At 48.1% G+C, this 18,132-nt stretch overlaps 1 protein-coding gene across 1 annotated transcript; it reads left to right on the plus strand.

Moving 5' to 3' along the window:
• Positions 1-4,117: 4,117 nt before the first annotated feature.
• LOC129495086 (ubiquitin-conjugating enzyme E2 variant 1-like) lies at positions 4,118-4,640 on the plus strand. The gene has a single exon (XM_055302433.1). It carries the CDS (start codon positions 4,128-4,130, stop codon positions 4,569-4,571), a length of 444 nt encoding a protein of 147 aa, XP_055158408.1. The 5' UTR covers positions 4,118-4,127; the 3' UTR covers positions 4,572-4,640.
• Positions 4,641-18,132: the final 13,492 nt, after the last annotated feature.

Genomic DNA, 18,132 nt, shown 5'->3' on the forward strand with positions numbered 1-18,132 from the left:
TCTTTAAAAACAATGACAACAACAAAGAAGCAAGAATAATGTTTTATGTGAAAGTGTCACTACTTTATAGCCCCCATGTTACTTTTTGATTTACTAGATTGTCAATCCTATGAGGCCAGGCTTCTTGTCTATTTCTCAGTAGCCTCCTGAATGAGAGAATGACTGGTTAAGTGTGATGGAATTAATGAAGTGTACTTTTTGGGGCCATATCTCTCACTAATTTTCCTTATTTTTAAGTAGCCTCTACACCCAATATGGGGCTTGAACTCACAACCTTGAAATCAAGAATGGCATGCTCCACTGACTGAGCCAGTTGGTGGCCCTTTACTCATTTTCATTTTAATTCTTCAGAGTAACCCCTTCCTACACAGAGAGAGTACTTAGGGGGCTGCCTTGATCTGCAAAACCAAAAACCCTAACATATGTGATGGCACACTGAAGAAACCATGTGAATTTGAGAAATTCTTATCAGAAATATGAAAATAAGACCTGATTATGCACTAAACCTGCTCCTCCTTTGTTCCTGGTTCAGAGCAGGGCACGGCCCAGCCAGAAACCCAGAGTCACCCACACCACCTGCACCTGCACTGCCACAGTCCATCACTCCACAGCACCCTGCTGCAGCCCAAACCCTTTCCATCCCTAATGCTACTCTCTTGTTTCAGCCACTGTGTTTCCTGCCTTCATCAAGCAGCTGCCTCCTAACCAAGCTTCTCTGCTCCACTCTTGCTTTTCCCACCCAAATTCATGCCTTCTGAGCTACAGCCATGCTGAACTTTCTAATACTTTAGTTTATCCTGCCATTCCTGTTTCCAGGCCTGCAGTGGTTCCCCATCACTCCCAGGGACGAGAACAAGATGGTTCACCATCTGGCTCAGGCCAACCACTATCATCACCATGCTCCCACCCTATTCAGCTACACAGAATTTCACTGTTGGTATTACCCAGGCTCCCTCTGGGCCTTTGCATGAGTTATTTCTTCACCTGGGGAAAATGATCCTTTCTTCGCCCTACTTCTTTGCCTGGCCAACATCTTCTCACCTCTCAGCTATTAAAGTGGATGTCCCTTCCTTCACGAAGGCTTCGCTGATGCTACCCTGAATTACATTCCATCCCTTTCCCAATTCCCACAGGCTTTTGTTCTTATTACTGTAATATCTGCATTGTATTCTTATTTTACTCACCATCTTCCCCATGTGCCTTTTAAGTTCTCCAGCTCTGGAACTGTGACTTGCTCTCCGTTGCACTTCAGACATCTCACACTTGTAGGGCTTCCATGGCTGTTGATGAGTTAATGGATGAGTAACAAATAAATCAAGTACTCTAGTAAGAATTGATTAATATTTCTAACATGCATAGAAGTAGACATTCAGAAAAAGATGTCCTAAAAGGATCCAGAAATTCTCCAAAGGTGATTAAATTGTCTTAGGATCTAAGAAATAATGTGGATTTGATAGGCCAGAATTTGAGGATGAATTTGTAGTTAGGAACAGTGGGAGGGGGGCAGCGGGAGTGGTCCACACCATCTGGGGAAAGTATTTTATTATTGACATTGTTTAGAATTGCTGTTGATGTTGATGAGAAGAAGCAGGATGACTTTTAATCAACTTTACTGTTTTTAAATTCTCTGCTGCTGATACACCTTACTGTTTCTCCCCAGGGAGTACTGCATCCACCTCATGTCCATCTAGTACACCACTGGTAAGAAACTAATTACTGGGGATCCCTGGGTGGCACAGCAGTTTAGCGCCTGCCTTTGGCCCAGGGCGCGATCCTGGAGACCCGGGATCGAATCCCACGTCGGGCTCCCGGTGCATGGAGCCTGCTTCTCCCTCTGCCTGTGTCTCTGCCTCTCTCTCTCTCTCTCTCTCTCTGTGTGACTATCATAAATAAATAAAAATTTAAAAAATCTTAAAAAAAAAAAAAGAAAAAGAAACTAATTACTGGGTGACTCGTCTATTTTCCTCCCTTTAGCACAGAGCTGGGAGTGATTTCAGAGGTGTCCAACCTCTCAAAACTCTGTTGGGCAAAGTTGTCCTGTATCAGAGTTGGGACCCTTCTGTGACTCCTCTGGCACCCAGCTTCCTCAGGCAAATCCTCTGAGTCTGCAGCAACGAGGAGGGGATGAGAGACTCTGCATAAGTTCCAGCCCCAGATCAAGTCCTGTCCCTGCCATGAACACCTGTGAGGCCTTGGGCTGGCTCTCGGGCCCCACACTCTCAAATCCTTCTTGGGGCTTCACTAGGCCCAGTCATAAGACTGGGGTATTTAGTGACCTGGGCCCTGAGGTACTTCATGGGACTTCCCATGCTTATGAAGGGATGTCAGCCAAGAGCATGATGGGAAGTTGCTCCCTCAGGCTCCCTCTTTCTGTTCCTCAGTCTGACCTGAGTGAGACATTCTACCACAGGGGACTCGCTGGTTTGGGTGTGTCAGCCAGCAGGACGGCAGGCGAGTCTGGACAGGTGGGCAGTAGAGCCTGGGCTCCAGGATGGGGTGTGTGTATGTGTTGTGGAGAGACGGTAGATGGGGTGTATCCCAAGCAAAGGTCAAGGATGGGAGAGGTGGCTCCAGCAGGCTGGCTGCCCTTGCTTGGTGTCAGCTTTCAGGAACTGCAGAGAAACTGGGTTGGGCTAGCTCCTGGCTCTGCCATGGGGCTGGGGGTGGAGAACAGCCCTTTGGTGAGGTCACTTCTAGGGTGGGAGCCAAGGGACCTTTTTGGGAAAGAAAGGTGATGTCATGAAAGCAGAAGAGATTTAGGTTAGACTGTAGGAGGGGCAGGTGATGGTGGATCAGGAAGCATGAAGTGCATCTTTATTTGAGCTGCTTCCCAGAAGGGAGGAAAACAGCTGTATTATCTAGCCCCTCCATGGGAGAGAGGGCTGTCTTGTTAGTAGGCAGGGGAGGTGGACAGGATGAGCTGGGGAACAAGGTAGCTTGTGGCCCTTAGCCAGGGTTTGGGAATTCATAGCTGAAGAAGAAGTGCTGGGACATTTAGGGCTTAGGTCAGACACGTGTCAGCCCTGGATCTCAAGTTGTTCCTCAGTGAAACGGGGAGAATATTTTTGGTTGGTCCTTGCCTACTGAAGACAAAGTATCCCCTAACTTGGTCACTGAACAGAGTCTCTCTTAAGATACTTCTAAAGTCCTGGGAGCTAAGAGAAAACTCAGCAGAAATTTGGGCTAAGTGGGGTGGAGATGAGGGAGCCTGGACCTTCTGGGAACAGAGTGGGGCTTTAGCATGTAACTAGCTAAATGATTAGACATCCTCACCTGAAAGCTCCCACAACAACTAGGAACATTTTCACCCAGCCTTCCCAGACATTCTGAGCCCCTGGATTAAGCCTCTCTCATCAGACTCCCACTCTTTAATCCCACCTCCTTCCCCCAGGGTCCCTCTGCAAGGCTCCTCAACCCTTCTCTGTTTCATTCCATGAATATTTACTGAGTGCTTTCTATCTGCCAGGCATTTTCTAAACCCTAGGGATTCATGGGCAGCCTGGTGGCTCAGTGGTTTAGCGCAGCCTTCAGCCCAGGGCCCGATCCTGGGAACCCGGGATTGAGTCCTGCATCGGGCTCCCTGCATAGAGCCTGCTTCTCCCTCTACCTATGTCTCTGCCTCTCTCTCTGTCCCATGAATAAATAAATAAAATCATAAAAAATAATAATAAATAAACCCTAGGGATTCAGAGGTGAACAAGATTGTTGGTCCTTGTGCTCATTCCCACTCTCTTCCACCCAGAGGGCAAACAAGCAAGAAAGTGAGTGAGGTAGCTTAGCCTTCACTGGGTATGAAAGAGAGAAGTGCAGGTGGCCCTTGGGAAACCAGAGGAGGCCCCACATTCAGCCTAGGAAAGGTCAGGGCAGAGGTAACGGACCAAGTCTAGAAGGACCAGTTGGCATTTGCCAGGGAGGTTGTGGGAAACAGTAGAGGCAGAAGCTCTGGAGCCACCCCAATAGGCTCACAAGAGCCCATTGTTACTTTTTCAGGAATTTTACAAACTGCTTACTAAACACAGGCATTATTCAATGTTAAATTAGGTGTTTATTTTTAAGATTTTATTATTTTTTAAAAATTTATTTGAAAGAGGAAGAAGGGGCCGGCCTTCAAGCGACAGCGACGCAAGATGGCAGCCACCACGGGCTTGGGAGTAAAAGTCCCTCGCAATTTTCGACTGTTGGAAGAACTGGAAGAAGGCCAGAAAGGAGTAGGAGATGGCACAGTTAGCTGGGGTCTAGAAGATGACGAAGACATGACACTTACAAGATGGACAGGGATGATAATTGGGCCTCCAAGAACAATTTATGAAAACCGAATATACAGCCTTAAAATAGAATGTGGACCTAAATACCCAGAAGCACCCCCCTTTGTAAGATTTGTAACAAAAATTAATATGAATGGAGTTAATAGTTCTAATGGAGTGGTGGACCCAAGAGCCATATCCGTGCTAGCAAAATGGCAGAATTCATATAGCATCAAAGTTGTCCTGCAAGAGCTCCGGCGCCTAATGATGTCTAAAGAAAACATGAAACTCCCTCAGCCACCCGAAGGACAGTGTTACAGCAATTAATCAAAAAGAGAAACCACAGGCCCCCCCTCCCCCCCATTCGATTTAAGCAGTCATTTTCCACAGTAGTACATTTTCTTTTTTTTTTTTTTAAACTTTTAATTTTTATTTATTTATGATAGTCACAGAGAGAGAGAGAGAGGCAGAGACACAGGCAGAGTGAGAAGCAGGCTCCATGCACCGGGAGCCCGACGTGGGATTCGATCCTGGGTCCCCAGGATCACGCCCTGGGCCAAAGGCAGGTGCTAAACCGCTGCACCACCCAGGGATCCCAGTAGTACATTTTCTAGATACGTCTTGTAGACCTCAAAAGTACTGGAAAGGAAGCTCCCATTCAAAGGCAATTTATCTTAAGATACTGTAAACGATACTAATTTTTTGTCCATTTGAAATATATAAGTTGTGCTATAACAAATCATCCTGTCAAGTGTAACCACTGTCCACATAGTTGAATTTCTGGGATCAAGAAAGTATATTTAAATTGATTCCCATCATAACCGGTGGGGCACATCTAACTCAACTGTGAAAAGACACATCACACAATCACCTTGCTGCTGATTACATGGCCTGGGGTCTCTGCCTTCTCCCCTTCTCCTCCCGCTGGTCTCCTCCTGCTGGCTCCCTCCCTCCCTCCCTCCCTCCACCCACCCCTCTGTCCCTGCAACAGCCCTCCAGCTTGGGGTGGCTTGCTAGAATAGGCGTGAAGGTTTCAGGTCGCAGCCTGTGGGACTACTGCTGGGTGTGCAGGGGTGCTCCAGCTGCACCCCTGGTTTCTTTTTAAGTCTTAAACGATGCCCTCCCCCCTCCAAGCCATCATCCTTTCTCCACTTCCCATGACCACCCTCGGCTGAAGCATAGATTGTAACCCCCTCTGCTCCCCTCTGAAATTGGCCTTTGGTGAGGAATTCAGGGCTTTCCCCATATCTTCTCCCCAACCTTAATCGAGGGGTGCTGCTTTTTCCTTCCTCCTCAAGTCCCTTTTTGCACCATCACAACCCAATACTTCCTTGCTTTGGCCAGAAGCCATCAGGTAAGGTTGGAAAGAATCTCTGACTTCACTCGTTTAGTTTGGAACCACATTTACTCACTCTCCACCAGCCTGGGAATGAATATTGGGTCCTCAGCCCTGCCACCCTCTGCTGTCATCATCAGCTGATGCCGTTTTTTAGCTCAGGTTTTGATAAAGTGAAAAGAACAGTCACCAGGGGTATTCAGACCTGCCAGCTCTCAAAGTGCTTGGTGGTAAAACTTGGAGAAAGGCCACAGAAGACACTTGTAAGCACACACGATCCCTCTGAATGAATTGTTTTCTTTTCCTGTAATTGCTTTTGCTTTTAACAATTGAAGAAGTTTTAAACAGGGTTCTCATGTGGTCATCTTACAATCCATTTGGGTCTAGTTTGGAATCTGACAACTGGAAGGAAAAGAACCTTGGATTCGGTGCATACTTTGGTTTTGGTGCTGCTGCGTCTCATGGTCCTCAGCAGGGATCAAGAAAGAACTCAGTGTGCACAGCAGATCCCCGAAATTGGCGGGCTTGACTTCCTGGCAAACTGCTGCGTTTTTCCACTTTTCTGTTCAGGACCACTAAATGCTGAGATGTGGATGCATACCGAAATAAAAGCGATTCATTGTGTTCTAAAAAAAAAAAAAATATTTGAAAAAGAGAACATGCACAAGTGTGAGTGGAGGGAGGGGCAGAGGAAGAGAGAGAGAGAGAGAGAGAGGATCTCTAGCAGACTCTCCACTGAACACGGAGTCCAATATAGGGATGGGGTGGGTGCTTAATACCAGGACCCTGAGATCATGACCTGGACTGAAATCAGGAGTCAGACCTTTAATGGACTGAGCCATTCAGATACCTTTTAAGATTTTATTTTCATGTAATCTCCAACCCAATGTCGGGCTATACTGAGACCAAGAATTGCATGTTCTGGGATCCCTGGGTGGCTCAGTGGTTTAACACCTGCCTTCAGCCCAGGTGTGATCCTGGAGTCCCGGGATCGAGTCCCATATCTGGCTCCCTGCATGGAGCCTGCTTCTCCCTCTGCCTGTGTCTCTGCTTCTCTCTCTCTCTCTGTGTCTCTCATGAATAAATAAATAAAATCTTAAATAAAAAAATAAAAGATTTGCATGTTCTTCTGACTGAGCCAGCCAGGAGGCCCTAATTATATAAGTTATTTAAAACAAAGGTAATAAACTCATCACTTTCTAATTGTTAATGCATTTTACTATTGTGTATGCTCTTGAAGTAACTATTTACATCAATTGTACTTTTTAAAAACTTTATTTACTTATTTATTTAAAATATTTTACGTATTTATTTGAGAGAGAGACAGAGCAGGAGCAAGGTGAGGGGCGGAGAGAGAGGGATAAGCAGACCCCATGCTGAGTGCAGATCCCTTCCCCGGGACTCTATCTCAGTACCCTGAGGTCATGACCTGACCCGAACTCAGATGGTTAACCCACTGAGTCGCCCAGGTGCTCCTTTATATATTTATTTTTAAGTCATCTCTACACCAAACTTGGGGCTCAAATTCACGACCCTGAGATCAAGAGTCCCATGTTCCACCAACTGAGCCGGTTAGGCAGCCCTATTTACATCACTTGTATCTTTAAGGTGGAGAAGCTATATAATGGTGTGGTACCATGCCTTCCCAACTCCTTGTTCAGTGACATCATGTAGGTAGATGAAGTAGCTGAGACAGAGAGATTAAATAACCAGGAGGCAGCAGAGCTGGGATTGGAACCCAGGAGTCTGGCTTCAGAGGCTATACCTCCACCACTATAGGTCACATTTTCAGACTAACAAGATGGTGAGACCTAGAGTGATGGTTTATCTTAAGGCATGCCAAAGTAGCCTGGAATATAGTATGAGCTTGAGGACAGTCTTCAGACCCAGTAGGACCTGAGTTGGTGATAATGGATTATAAGAAGAGAGGGTAGGTGGGATTTACCAGCTCCCTCTATTTGTTGGGTGATGTACTCACTTGGGCTGCTCTGGCTTCCTGGCTCCCTGTGGACTGCCCTTCCATCCTCAGGGAGCCTGCATTCCCAGGGACAGACAGACTCCTGAGCAGGAGTGTACAGGTGGGAGAGGGCAATGAGACTGCCCAGGCCCAGAGTGGGGCTCTTGGCTCAAGTGTATCCAAGCTAAGAGGAGCAAGAAGTGTGAATTATCACTGACAGGGTTTCCATGGAAGGGGCATAGATAGAAGGCTTGGATTCAGACAGGGGAAAGGAGAGAGGGTAGGTTCTGCTACTATCCTGGTTTTTCCCATAGGGCATCTGTATGGCAGAGGTTCGATGGTAGCCCTAGAGGCACAGTGACAGACAGTTCAGCTGCAGATACCTATATAAAAAATTATTTATGTGTATATATAATTGATATTTGAAAGGAATAGAGGTGCCTTTCTGTGGAAGTGGAAGATTGGGGGTTGCTGGAGGCTGGTGGCAGGGCGGGCCCCACGCGGGGTGTTGGTCCCCTGAGGCCACAACTGTCAGCGTGGGGATTCCCATCTTGCTGGCTCAGCAGGTCCCACAGGTTGGCAGGTGACTCACCCCTCACCCTCATACAACCTTGGTCCAGGAGGGGGTAGGGGGTGTATAGAATGGAGCACCTGCGTGTTCTGTGTAGGGTCTATGCTGTGTTTCATGCTTGAGTCTGAGATGGGTGCTCATGTCTGACTAGTATGCAGCCTGATAAGTCCCTGGGCACACAGCCATGTGAGCTGTGCAAAGTTGTGGGCCATAGGTGTGGAGGGTGGGTGCAGTAGGAGACAGGGATGATGTGGGTAAGCACACAGCTTTCCCAAGAACACATGTGCATGGGTGCAGGTGTCTCCTTGAAAGAGAAATGCAGCCTCAGAGCCTGGTGAGCCATCAGAGGAGGCCTGGGTGGGTGGCAGGTGAGCAGGCTTCTCTGATGACAGCTCATCCTCGCCAAGGAAGGCTTGGCTGGACCAGCTGGCAGGGCCAGGCATTCTAAGCCCATGGTGATAGCAGTGGTTTTCTTTAAGCTTATCCCTTAAGCCCCTGGCTGCAGGCCAGGGTGGCTCCTTGATCCTAACCCCGAGAGGTCATGCACACCCCACATGCCACACAGGTAGGTTAGGAGCAGTGAGTGTGATGGGTGGACATCAAGCCAGAACTTTCTCTTGTCTTCTCTGTAGGCAGGAAGGACGTAAGGGTCCGAGTCATGTGTGGTCTGTTGGGATATGAAAAAGCATGTCAGCCCTGGGTTGCCCATGCCCCTGGTTTGAATGGCATGGAGTGTGTGTGTGGATCCACGTCTGGTTGTGCTAGCCCCTGCCCCAGCGCCCGGGGCCTGGTGTTGCCTTCCCATCATGCTCCATGATCTGAGAGATGCTTGAAGTGGGACAAAGGGCCTGCGCTAGCAACCAGAAAGCCTGGGTTTGACTCCAAGCTTTCTCATAGTGACTTTGGAGAGGCCCCTTTGTCCTCTCTGGAGCTCAGCTTTCTCCTTGTAAAGTGCAGAGGGGCAACAATCCCTGCAGGGCCACCTCTCAAGGCTGTTGGGTGATAGATAGAGGTGTTTGAAAAGTTTGAAAGGCTTGGTCCTTGGCCTCCCCAGCCAAATGGTAGCATTCCCTGTGTTGTTCAGCTAAGGGACTAAGTGTTGAAAGCAGGTAACAACTTCTGGGGGGCTTGCACTCTGCCCTACATGGGGTGTTCAAACCTCCTGGGGCAGTGAGGTGTTTGGAGTTCTGGGGCTGAGCTTCCAAACCAATTAATGCTACAGGCTAAGACCTGCCCTTGGTGAGGCTGGGAAAGTCTGTCTACCCATTCCTGCACCTCCCAACCCTGCTTGCCTGCTAGGGGTGAACAGCAGTACCCCCAGACGGAGGTTGGGAACCAGCTCACAGCTGCCCTCTCTCATATTCCACTCCCTACCCCCACCCCTATCCCCACCTCAGCTCACTGTCTTTCAGGTTCACACTTCCTGAGTTCGGAGTTTTCATCCTAGGGCTGTAGGCTTAGCCAGAGCAAACAGACAGCACGAAAGTCAACAAAACAAGAAAGGAAGCCGCACAGGTGATGTGGAAAAGAAAACTTGGAAGCCACAGCAAAGGTGTGCAGGCTGGGTGGGATGGAGCAGTGGGTCTCCCCTCAGGGCAGCAGTTTGCCAATCTCTTGTGGGGTACCTGAGGAGGGGGCTCATGTGGTGCCAGGATTAGATCATCAGCAGGGGGTGCTATGACCAGACTAATGAATACTGTAAAAAGGAGTGGTGGCTAGGGAGACAGGGTTCTTCTCCCCCCAACCCCCCCAGTTGCTGCTGCTGATTTGCAAAGCAAGTGAGAGGCTACTTGGAGGCCAGGGTCCTGGATGAAAGCGGGCAGGGAGACAGTAAATTTTCTGGAACAGGAGGAGGACCGAAGAGTTCATGGCTCTGTGCCCTGCCCCAGCTGCTCATGATCTTGGAGACATCAATTCCTGGGATTCCCAAAACATGCCCCCTTGCCACACCCACAGGCATAGTTGCCTTCCCGACAACCTATTTCTTTCCCAGTCAGGGCAGGTGGAGCTCAATTGTCTTAATATATATTTGTTGTGCACCTGCTATGTACAATATGCTATCCAGGCTGGGGCATCCCCAGCAGGCTGCCTGCCCCAGGCCCTGTCACATCTGGATCCCCCAGATGCTTGCTGAGCTGACTGCTTATTGAAGGAGCTGGTGATTGCCGGGTGCCTGGGGCAGCCCCTCCCCCAGACCCCCTCTTCCTGCAACCAGGGAGTCAGGTCCAGATTGCTGAGCAGCCAGGCTGCAATGGAAGGGCCAGACGCACCTGGCTGGAACAGCCTGAAATCTGGGTGGAAGTCCATGGGCTTTGGTCTTGCTGTCCGTGGAATGAGCATAGTATACTCTGTCCTCAGCCCTTTTAGCTTGGCCCTGGCATCAGGCAAGAGTTGGTCAGGGCAGAAGGGATGGGATGCAGGGTCTCTTTCCTAAAACAGGCATCCTCTGCACCTCTCCATAGAGTGTTTATTCTCTACCAGGCGCTTGCCATGCTACTTACCTACTCAATCTATTCTCCCAGCAACCCTGTGGGGGTGAGGATTAGTATATCTCCATCATACAGATGAAGATACCCAATTAAATATCTTGCTCAAAGTTACCCAGCACCAACTAAAAAAGCTGAACTGGATTCAAGCTCAGGTCTGCCTAGATATAAAGCCTGAACTATGAACCATAGCTTACCACCTGGATGGGGAGCGCCCCCTGCAATAGCCAAATCCCAAACCAGCCCCAGTCTCAGGCTCTTCCTTTCTGCCACCACTTCAATCTTTCACTCTTCTCAGAAAGTCCCCAATCCTGACTCCCCTCTTTGCTCTAATTAAGCTGGTACCTGACACCCCACCATTATCAGACCCGTTCTTTTCTTTTCTCTTTTATTTTCTTCTCTTTTTTTTCTTTTTTCTTTTATTTCTTTTCTTTTCTTTTTTAAAGATTTATTTATTTATTCATGACAGACATGAGAGAGAGAGAGAGAGAGAGAGAGAGAGAGAGAGAGAGAGAGAGAGGCAGAGATACAGGCAGAGGGAGAAGCGGGCTCCGTTGCACGGAGCCTGACGCGGACCGGATCCCGGATCGCGCCCTGGGATCGCGCCCTGGGCCAAAGGCAGGCGCTAAACCGCTGAGCAACCCAGGGATCCCCGACCCGTTCTTTTCTAATGTGGAAGGATTTTGAAACTGATTTAGGCAGAAACCAAAGAATGAAACCAGAAGGTGAATGGCTGATGGGGAACCTGACAAGGGAGGGATCAGGCCTCCACCCTCTGGACCCACTGATTGGTCAGTATCACTAAGCAACAGGACATTATCTCTGGATAGGACACAAAAGGAAGCACAAAGCACTGTCTACAAAGGATTCTCTGCACCCCCCCCCCCATTGAACCTAAATAAAATCACACCATTAGTGCTAACTTCCTGTATATTCTAAGAAATATAGGGGATGGAGGAAAAGTTAAATAGCGCCACAAAGAATCAAACAGACAAAACCAGAACATGGACTTCCCACAGAACCACATTTACTCAACAATTCAGTGAGATGAACAAATTAGAGGGAGACAGGGGAGCAAGCAGCTCATGTTTAAGAGAGCCCTTCACTCAATGTACTGTGTGAACTTGTTTGGATCCTGACTCAAACCAACCAACAGATTGATGCAAAGAGAGGTTTTGAAATAATTGTGGGTACTCAGTAATTCCATGGAATCATTCATTTTGTTAGGTATGGCATCGTGATTATTTAAGAAAATGTTCATATATTTTAGAGATAAATATTGATGAATGTAGGAGTGAAATGACATCATGGCTGGAATTTGTTTTAAAATACTTCATAAAGAAAAGACTGATGAAACCAGAGTGGACAGATTTGGGAGGAATTTCATTGGGGTTGGATTGAAGCAGGTGAAGATAGACATGTTCATCTGATGAACATCAGAGAGAGCAAGAGAAGGATATTGGTTCATTTGCTCCAGAGCAGTGGGGTGACATGTGGGCAGAGGACAGGCATGAGGAGATGGCACATTTGTGTGGTGGGAGAGGACACTGGGGACGTGCAGGGCTGACTTCTTCATTGGACACAGAAGGTGCTGCGCCTGACAAGATGTTCCACTTAAGGGCCCACAGAAAGATGCTTTGTTTTAAAATTTAAAAAATGAATTCAGTTGAAGATAATGTTTTAATACACAATAATATATATTTGTCTTTAGACCAATGTGGTTGTAAAATATAATTTTTATTTAATTTTTTTATGGAGGAAGGGGCCCAAAAAGGCAAAAGTAGCAAGGGGCATGAATGTGGCCACAGGGTGGGAAAGAGGCTCCCCAGAGATGGAGCCTGAGGGAGGCGAAAAGCCTCTAAGTCTGTGCTGTGGGGAACAGTCACCATCCTGGAGATCTTCCTCCTTCTGGGGGTGCTCCTCCTCCCTCTGTGCTCCATCCTTGCATCTCTCAAACAGAGATGCATTAGGACATCCTCAAGCTGAGCTAGGGGCCAGGACACATGGTTTGAATTATTCTGGACACTGGGCTGTACCCAGAGCAGAAGACACTGTCTCTGCCTGTCTAGCCCAATCTGGCCCAGCCTGCACCCCAGGGACAAGTGTAAGCATGGGAAGACCCTCCACTGACACTGGGAGACACCTGGGAACTGGGAAGGCCCCACCCTGCCTGGGGTCTCTGTGTTCCACTGAGCCTTCCTGGTCGAGGCTCAGTGCCTATGGGTATCTGTGCCCCCATCCCTGCCCACACAGACTCATGTGCAGGCTCTTTGTGCAATCACTGTGGTCCTGGAAAGCTATAAATTAAATCTCACCTTCCCACAGGCTAGCATAGTCATTTCCAAAGCTATTTTCCTGCTGAAGGGGTCACGCTGTGAGCATGACCTTAGGGTCTCTACCCCTTGTATGTCCTCAGTGGGGCATCTGTGTGTGGAGAGGCCTCAGGATTTGGGCAAAGATGAGGGAAGCGGGAGGTATCTCAGGGAGCAGCTGGCTTTACCCTTCTGGAGGCAGGCAGGGAGGCTGCCTCACTTGGGAGCCCTTAGGGTGAGTTGGGAGACAGAGAAGTCCTCTGACACTGGAGCTGCCTGGCTTCTGGGCCTGCCTCCTTTCTCAGGTGGAGCAGGAGAGTGAAGAGAGTAGATTTCTCCAGGGGAGCTGTGATGGGCTCCCTGCCCACCCCAAGCCCCCTGTTCCAGGCCCACAGCCCCTGACCAGATCAGATAGGGCACGTTCCTGCAGTGAGCTGCTCGCTGACTGGTACTGGGCTGACGCAGGCAGGAAAATATTAACCCAGTGGAATGGGCACATGTAAATATGTGCATGACCGTGTGTGTGTGTGTGTGTGTGTGTGTGTGTGTGTGCATGCGTGTGTATGCATGCACCCACAGAGGGGTTTTCACATGCAAGACTAGACACAGATACGTAAGGGCACATGCACACCTGCCCGTTCGCACATATATATGCTCACATACAGACATACACAAAAACACAAATGCTTCTCATACATGCAAATTCCCTCAGTATCATCTTCCAAACTCTGTCAGAGATTGCCTCCTCTAAGAAGCCTTTTCTGATAGCTCTAACTCATACTGGAAGTGGCAGGCCTAAATTCTATTCCTAGTTTCTTTTCTTTTCTTTTCTTTCAAGATTTTTATTTATTCATGAGAGACACAGAGAGAGGCAGAGACACAGAGGGAGAAGCAGGCTCCATGCAGGGAGCCTGATGTGGGACTCGATCCCAGGACCCCAGTATCACACCCTTAGCCGAAGGCAGATGCTCAACCACTGAGCCACCCAGGCGTCTCTATTCCTGGTTTCTAGTGCCAAATTTGGCAACATGATATAGATTATAGAGTGGAACATGCTTGTTTTCTAATTCTGGTTCCTCGAATCAAAGGATGTTTGTCCTTCGGCAAGTGGTGGTGCTTCCCGATCCTGTCTTCCCTAGCCTCTGTCCACTCTGTCCTAGAAGCCCACGTATGACTCTCAGAAGGATGAAAGTCTGCGCTGTGGGAAAGGGAGTCTGGTCATTGAAGAGGGTCAAGGTTATATACCATCCTGGGTCCTACCTGTGCCCCTTCCCCACCCCAACCAAGCCCCCACTTTTCCTAGGTGGGGGGGGTCCCTGGCCAAGTTGTTACCTTGCTCTGAATCTCAGTTTCCTTATCTAAAGAATTTGAAAGGTGGGCAGCCCGGGTAGCTCAGCGGTTTAGTGCCACCTTCAGCCCAGGATTTGATCCTGGAGACTTGGGATCGAGTCCCGCGTCAGGCTCCCTGAATGGAGCCTGCTTCTCCCTCCACCTGTGTCTCTGCCTCTCTCTCTCTCTCTCTCTCTCTCTCTGTCCGTCTCTCATGAATAAATAAATAAAATCTTAAAAAAAAAAGAATTTGAAAGGTGATACTTACCTGGATGAGGCTTAAGGGTCCTTTCATTTTTGAGCAGGAGAGTCTTTATGGCTGCAGGTGATTTCAGAGAGACCAAGGTCCTTGAGGAACCCGTGCTGTGTTCCATGCCTATTCCTGCTCCTTCAGCCAAGGCAGTTCCTTTCTTACTGACTGACATATGGACTCCTGAGTTACATATAGGATTTGGTGGCTCAAAAGAGTCTGAAAAACCCCAAGGATAAGACAATTTGATTGAAAGTAGTTTACGTGATAAGTAAGTTAATTAAATGGAATGTTGGTTCAAACAAATAATTAGCTGAAATGATTAGTTTTTACACATCAACACTTTGGAGGATATTAAAGGGTAAGTTCAGAGAAGTTTTAGCATCTTTTGGCAGTTTTCTTTCTTTATTCTGATTTTTTAAAATTTCTATTTGCTTAATTCCTAATTGGATTTCAGCCTCTTGTGTCTGCCCCATGCTGTTCCTAATAGAGAGAATTGGAAACCTAAAATGGGAGGCGGTTGTGTGCTGTATAGTCACATTCAAGATGTGGATGTGAGCCTACTGGCATGGAAGTCTTCTCAATAATGTTTGAGTGAATAAAGTATTTTTACAAAATAAGTTTCATTCTACTTATTATTGACAGAGTAGGCAGAGGATGTGGTATGTGCATACATTAAAAAAGGATTAGGAGGAAATCTACCAAAATGTTATAATAGTTGTCACAGAGGGAAAATTAGTCTTTTAAGGTTCCTTTGGGTTGTTGGTATTTTAGGTTAAAACAGAATAAAAGAAAAAGATCTGAGATTCCTTCTATTTGTTTTCTATTAAAAAAAATTTCCACTCCATTGGTAGACAATTATATCTGCTCCACTTACTTGGCTATGTGTTCATAAATATTTTAATTTCCAGTTAGGTTGAACATTAATGTCCCCAATTACCAATTCACATTGTAAGATTTTTAGGGTAGTGAGGAAGAAATAGGAGGTTGAGGGGTGCCTGGTTGGCTCAGCCAGTAGAGTATGCAACTCTTGATCTTGGGGTTGTAAGTTCGAGCCCCATGTTAGGCTTAGAGCTTACTTTAAAAAAAAAGCTCAAGAAAAAAAATGGAGGGCTGATGAGTACTGGGTTATTTCCAAATTTTCACTAGCAAAAATAATTTATTGCAGATACAATTAGAATAAGAAAACGAAATTTGTGACATCTGGGTGACTCAGTAGGTGAGCGTCTTGCCTTTGGCTCAGGTCTTGATCCCAGGGTCCTGGGATCGAGTCCTGCATTGGGCTTCCTGCATGGAGCCTGCTTCTCCCTCTGCCTCTCTTTCTGTGTGTCTCTCATGAATAAATAAATAAAATCTTAAAAAAAAAAGAAAACAAAACAAAATTTCGGCAAGAGGGATTAAATGCTGAGAAATACCTCAAAGTTTGCAAGACTTGCCCTGAAGCACATTGATATTACCAATTCATTTTCTTTTTTTTTTAAAGATTTTATTTATTTATTCATGAGACACACACACAGAGAGAGAGAGAGAGAGAGAGAGAGAGAGAGGCAGAGACACAGGCAGAGGGAGAAGCAGGCTCTATGCAGGGAGTCCACGTGGGCAACGTGGTACTCGATCCCAGGTCTTCAGGATCACACCCTGGGCTGAATGTGGCGCCAAACTGCTGAGCCACCTGGGCTGCCAGCCCCGCCCCCCCTTTTTGAACCAATTCATTTTCAACTGATTTATCATTTCTACTAAATTAGTTTTTTACTTACTGGGCCACCATGCCTTCTTAAACCTTTTCCTGGGCCTTGTCTGGATGCCGAAATAGCTGGGTGGGATGATGGCATATTCTCCAATCCTATTTCACAGATGAGGAAACAATTCCAGGGACAGGACTGAAGCCACTCACAGACTTTGTTAGGTTTTTCTCACAAGTCCACTGAGCTCCAAATGGCTTCAAATCACCACCACCACCCAAACCTCCCTTGCTCACCTTGGAGGACTCAGCTTCCCTGTCAGTTCTTCCAGATGATTCTTGCCTCCCTCCAGGCTGGCTTAGCTGCTGCCTATATTCCATCCATCTTATCACAGTGTATCTTAAGTCACCTGCTGTTTATCCATCTCACCCAACAGACAGACAGGACCATGTCTTCTCTACATCTGGATCTCTAGAACCTGGCCCAGTAAATGAGTCCAGGGCTCAATCCCTGACTCTAACCAAATGGACCCCAGGTCCCCTTCTCACCAACTTGATCCCAGCCTAGTCCAAGGCTGCCCAAGCTCTGACCTCAACCCAGGCTGCAGCTTCACTTTTGACCCTTCCCTGACCCTGACCTTAACCTTGACTGTACACGTCAGAAGGGAATGAAGGCAGGTGTCTCCCATGTCCAAGGGTACATCTCCTCCCTGAAAGGACTCATTATCATGAGCCCACTTGAGTCTGCAGAGTGGTAAATAAATGAGGGACAGAACCTCAGCATTGGAGGACAGCAGCGAAAGAGTTTGCTTCTTAAGGACAGCTTCTGACCAGGAAGCCCTCAGATTGCAGCTTGCCCCTACATCTCCCTGCAGAGTGACCTGCAGGGCAATTTGTGGTGATAGGGACAAGGACAATGCACGTTCACACCTGGCTTGGTCTGTTGGCACCCTCTAGAGGACAGTTCTATTACCAGAGCTAGCTTTGGGCAACCAAATCCTATGTGGCCTCCCCACAACTGAGGGGCTGTGGGGCCTCAGATGTTTCTGGGACTTACTGCCCACCATCCACCACTCCACCTGCAGTTCTCCTCAAAGTCTGCAGACAAGCAACCACTTGCCGAGTCTCGGCACTGGGTCATCTGCTCAAACACCACATTGCCCCAGCAGTGTCCTGGCTCCAGAAATCCTCTCAGATGACAGCTGATCCCCTAGTTCACTCCTGCCTGTACCTTAGTCACTAAGGCTCTGCAGCCCTGGGCGGATGCCCTCACACTCTGGTCCAGCTTTGGCTCCTTCCCAGAGGCTTTGCTTGCTGTTCCCAAGGGAGGCATTGTCCTGATGATCGGGCATAGGTTTCCCCTTCCCCTGCTCAGATGAGGGCTCCTAGAAGGAGGCCCAGGCTTCTCTCTGCTCTACAGACTAGGGACCCCAGAGGATCAGGCTTGCCTTTCTATATGGTCTCTTAGACCAAGGTTTCTCTGCAAACATGGCTTAAGTGTCATTCCTTCCCCTGAGACTGGGAGGGGCCAGAGTTTCACTTTCCTCCTTTAGAATGGGGATTTCCTGAGAACTCAAGCAGGGTCTCTTCTCCAACCCCTCCACGACAGGCTATTGATCTCCAGGTCTTTCTATTTCCAGTTCCCATTCTACATGTCTCTTCTCACAGCCAGGGGCTCTGGAGCCTCTGGAGCCTCCTCTAGGTCTGGGGCGCTGGGAGGGCTTCCTCTGGCTTTGGGCTGGACACCTGGCTTGGAGGGCAGGCCCTTCCTCTGGGACCCACCTTCAGCTCCACCTCTGACCTCACAAGGGCTGCCTCAGAACCTAGTCTCCGTGGCGCCACTGGCAGGAGAAAGGATGCTATTTTAGGCAGTGTGTTTGGACTTGGCCCAAGTGGCAGGGGCCAAACCCCTGCCCCACTGACCTCTCCCCTGGAGGAGCAGAGCAAAGCAGTGCGTGGGGCCACC

The sequence above is a fragment of the Nyctereutes procyonoides genome, unplaced genomic scaffold (assembly GCF_905146905.1).
Source record: "Nyctereutes procyonoides isolate TBG_1078 unplaced genomic scaffold, NYPRO_anot_genome, whole genome shotgun sequence".
In the NCBI taxonomy this organism is placed as follows: Eukaryota; Metazoa; Chordata; class Mammalia; order Carnivora; family Canidae; genus Nyctereutes; species Nyctereutes procyonoides.

What these genes read in the sequence shown, in the direction of transcription:
- LOC129495086 (XM_055302433.1), top strand. Translation starts at nt 4,128, where the DNA reads ATGGCAGCCACCACGGGCTTGGGAGTAAAAGTCCCTCGCAATTTTCGA.